This window comes from Buceros rhinoceros, unplaced genomic scaffold (genome assembly GCF_000710305.1).
Source record: "Buceros rhinoceros silvestris isolate BGI_N320 unplaced genomic scaffold, ASM71030v1 scaffold17198, whole genome shotgun sequence".
In the NCBI taxonomy this organism is placed as follows: Eukaryota; Metazoa; Chordata; class Aves; order Bucerotiformes; family Bucerotidae; genus Buceros; species Buceros rhinoceros.
In genome coordinates, this window is record NW_010426516.1 from 30,659 (window position 1) to 35,426 (window position 4,768).

Sequence of the window (4,768 nt, forward strand, 5' to 3'; positions counted from 1 at the left end):
CTCTTTCTGTTCCTTCACTTACCTATCAGCTCAGCAGAGAGCACACAGAGGGTTGGCCTGTGGAAGAAAGCACTAAGTCCTTCTGCTGAACAGATTTCAACCATCTACTAGGAGAATGCCATAAGCACGAGACTATGCCAATTGTGGCACATGCTGACTCTTTTTAATTCCATTCCACATAGCTACAAACCCACTCCTGCTCATTTCAGAGTACAGAGAACTTAAATGCATCTCTCTCCCTTCCCTACAACCCCAGCACTTTGAATTGGTCTTGTTATCTCTCAAGAGTTTACAAAAAAGTATTTCATACAAACACAAACAGCATGGAAGACTCAAGGCACGCTTTCTTCAGGACAACATTTTTCTTGTTATTAGGGGACCTCTTAAGGAATTAGGAAATTTGAATGTAAATGGCATGGGCAAAGGAGGAACCGCAGCCATATTTCTTCAATCCTAGAATCATTATTTGCAGCTGCAGGTTACTCGGTAATAGAGAGATGATCTAGTTACTTTCCTCTCCAGCAATTTAAAGATATTGCTCTGGAAATGTTTTCCAGATCAAGATATTTCGTGTGTTTGGACTAAAACCATGACTACACTTTGACAGTCAGAAGTGCACATCTCAAAAGCTTTTATGTCACCCAGTTGCAAGATGGGGTGTGCAACTAAATGAGTTGAATGTCAGTGAAGGCCTACTCTCCTAAAGATGTTGGATGAAGTTACTTGTGCAAGCCTTTCTCTCTGGCACCTCTGAAAGTAGTACACCTCACTTCTTACTCCTTATCCAAAACGGCCTAATGTCCCCAGCCACTTCCTAACTTTCCCCCTATTCCCAGAGGGGCTCCCACATTTTCCCCAAAAGTCAATTCTGTGTCAGAAGTGACAAATCCATTTAAGAGTAGCACAGTCTTCCAGCTTTTATATTTTCAAGAAAAAAAAAATAATGAGGCATTGTATTTCTTATGGTAAGTGGCATAAATGCACCAAAACAACGGTACAGATACCCCTGTATTAATTGTTTAGAGAGCTGTCATTGGAAGTTGGAGACTGGGAAGTCACAAAAGGCTCGTTTGCCTTCTGATCATCCTTCATGGAGGCTGCTTGGTCTGAGATGGAAGAGAAGGAGAGCTGGTCATGTTCCATTATATGCACTTGGTCCTCTTCCTTGTCCTTCTTCACATAGAACAACTTCCTAAACTTTTTGAGCTCATGGAGTTCACAGAAAGTCTCAAGAACCACCATCATTGCAATAAGGCCCAGCAGCAGATAGCCTGGGAACAAAAAAGAAAAAAAAGTGTTTTAGTTATTAGCAAATTAAGTGGAGCTGGAAGAGATGACATACTGCCATCTCTGAATAGTATGTTAATTTTCTTTCTGACCCACTTTCAGAGCTCTGTAACCCATGCTGGACTGCAAAATCCATTTTTTTCCTTTTTCATTCTACAGTCAACAAGAATCCACATAATTGAAAAAAGCAACACTAGTGGCTTTGATTCTGTTACAACTGTACAAGTGAAAAATGTGTAAAGGCATTAAATGAAACAGAATGCTAAAATTTACCACATACACACACCCCCACTTACTTACGACTTTGATGATAAATGTTCTTCAAAAGATTTTTTCCCCCCCTTAATAATCCTATGTGTTAAAAATAAAAGTAGAAATATGGCAGCTAATTATGGTTATTTGTTGTTTGTACCAGTTTAGGTAATGAAAACTTCTGAATTATTTTCCTTTAAAATTATAAGAAAAAGCCCACACCCTGAAGTGAGTGAAAAAACTAAACTAGAAATGTGTGACAAACCAATAAAATCAAAATGAAAAATTACTGTAAAATTACTTGGACATTTGACAAAATTGCTATATCTGATGACACCTTGAAGATTATTTGAAATGTTTTATTAACGTCCATAAACTATCCACACTTGGAAGCGTTACTTAAGTTATATTACTGATGACTTTGGTGAGGTACTAACTCTGATTTTAAAACATAATAGCTCTCATCGACTGAGACTTTTGGAAATGAAGCTTCATATGCTTAAGAGCCCACTGTGCTCTTTTATTCCCTCCGCAAACATACGGATTTAGAATTTGAGGGAAGGTGTTAAAATGAGCATTTCTTAATCTCAATGTTTCATTAGATGCCTACTACTGATCGTTACAAGTTAATGAGGAGCATGAATACTTGAATATTTTAGCATTTCAATGAGTAAATCAAGCAGAAGCTAGGTGTATAATTAACAGTACACATGCTCATCCAAAGGCTGAACATTAAATGTGCTGAAAGATCAACACAAATTAATTATTACAATCTACATATGGTCACTGTTCTGTTGCCTAAAGGCACAAATATTTCACCTGTAGTTACAGGTTATTCACGGGCAATAACACTCTCCTTTTCCCTCCAGAAGAACCAGAACCATTAAATCAGTATTGCAGTACCAGGTACTGCTCTAAATCAGCTTTACAGTTAAAATTTATTAATGTTTTTTAAACTTTATCAAATGATTTCAAATGGTAGCTATGCATTAACACAAAGAAGTGACACAGCTATGCCAATGAAATGACATCTATAAATCTGCACTGAGAAATTTGTAATTATGTCTGAAACTCTGTCCAGATGATCACCACTTGGTTTAGAACAGACCTCATGTTCTTTTAAAAATTCCTGAAAAGCCTGTAGCACTCATTAAGCATTTTCTGACGTAGATCTCAAAAACTTTTCTTGAAGAAAATTCAGGTTCAGCAAGAGAAAACCTTTTATACATCCTGTCTGGTTCCTTAGATTGTTCAAATGAACAAGAATAAAGTTGACCTTAAAAGCTGTTGAAATTAAATATTCTACGGTCATAACTTTGTCTAAAAGCTACTTTTTCCATGTAGGTTTTCCTGTAATTTCTTTCCTAAGTGTTCTGAAGTTTGAAAAAGCATAATATGAGTCAGTCAACTGATTTTTGAGTTTTCAGAATGGCTAGAATTTTACAAGGCCCTTCCTATGTGGGACTCTCCATTCGCTTCATCATCCAGCATCCCCAAATCAACCCTGCAGGTCAGCAGGGTAATAATTAAAAGCTACTACTGGTAAAAGGGAGAAATATCCTGCAATGACAACAGCCCTTGCAGGAGAACAAGTGTTCTGTTGGCTAGTTCAAGGCCCTCCTTCAAGGAATGAAAACTCAAGGCCCAATCTTTCTTTGGGTAAAACAAAAACACATTAATGGATGCTCTGCCTACATTAGGATTGCTGGATCACGCGCAGGAGCACAGATGAGTGCATACCAGCCTAAGAAATGGACCTGACAGGAAAGGTTTGGTTTGCCCCTTCGGATGTTTTAACTGGTGTGTCTGATGATCCAGGACTGTGCAGACTGAAGCTGTATCAGAAACGGGGATGCTTCAAAACACTGTCATTGGACAACATTGCCCTCAGCACACATTCCAAACACCAACACAAAGATAATTTTCTTTGCTCTACTTTGATCAAATCACTCATCACTTTGCCTCTCTTCTGTGTCAAACATAATTAAACAATTTAAATTTAACATTCACGGTCTTGCTTTGCTATCATCTCAGTCTGCTTGTCTCTGACAGCTGGTATGTCCCAGTGCTAACCGCAGCTACCTTCTGTTACAGCTTTACTATACTGCCTCATTTCCCATTGCTCCTTGATTTGTCTCTGTCCACCTGTTGTCTCACTTGAAGAGCTGACCTTGGGTTACAAGGATCATCTTTCCAGCTCTGTGATGCACTGAAATCTTAGCCCAAGATGCTCATAACTATTTTCATAACAGTAATGTGAGCATTTTTTTCTGTTACTAAGAGAGTAACTAGCTATGGTTTAGCACAATGGTTTTAGCTTTTTCTTTCTTCACTAAGAAAACTGACCTTATTTAAAGGTTTCCTTTTTGCACAGCTGCTTACAGTGCCCAGTTTGCTAGATGACAGCTCACAAAACAATCACCATACACAGAATGGAGAGGGAAAGTCTAATATTTTTTTTTAACAATAAATGCCTTTTATTTAGCTAGTAAGTTTAATACTTACATGTAATTCCAATTTTATACAGCTCTCGGAATCTTTGATTGTAGCCCTCTCCTGGCACATAGTCTCCAAGGCCAATGGTGCTCAGGGAAATGAAACAAAAGTAAAAAGATTCCAAAAAATTCCAGTCATCTTCTAGAACAGAAAATATTGCTGCTGGGATTAAGAAGAAGCATGAGACAGTGATGAACCCAAGGACTATAGCGTGGATGATTGCAACAATCTGCTTGGAGAAGCCCCAGCGAATGTGGAAATACAGTACGGGCCGCCTGGTGACATACACAATGATGCGCTGTACCACTGCTGTCAGGAAGAGCAGTGTAAATGGTATCCCAATGACCGAGTAGATGATGCAGAAGGCCTTTCCTCCATCAGATAAAGGCACTGTGTGTCCATAACCTGGAACGAAGCAGAGGAGCCATAGGTTGAGCTAAAGCTGGGAGCTCACGTACCAATTTGATCTTGGCTATACTGCAGGACATCAACTTCATCAACTTTACTATTGCTAGTTTCAAACTCTGCTATTCTTGACAAATGCTGTTCAAAGGCCTGTTTTAAGCAGGCAAACAAAGCCTAAGTACTAACAATAAGTAAAAATAAAAAAATATTTTTATATTTCAAAATTGTGAATATAATTCTATAAATGTTTATTTTGGAGAAGGAAGTAACCGCTAGTCAAGAGTTGGAACCTATGCCATGAAAACTGTGTTTTATTCTGGGTTTTCCT

The 4,768-nt window shown here is 38.3% G+C and overlaps 1 protein-coding gene across 1 annotated transcript; it reads right to left on the reverse strand.

Annotated features, from left to right (window-relative positions):
* Positions 1-730: 730 nt before the first annotated feature.
* LOC104498191 (potassium channel subfamily K member 1-like) lies at positions 731-4,590 on the reverse strand (the record flags this gene model as incomplete). The annotated part of the gene is made up of 3 exons (XM_010141544.1): positions 731-1,271; positions 4,045-4,440; positions 4,494-4,590. Coding segments are annotated over 3 exons (753 nt in total), but the record flags the coding sequence as incomplete, so codon positions are not given.
* Positions 4,591-4,768: the final 178 nt, after the last annotated feature.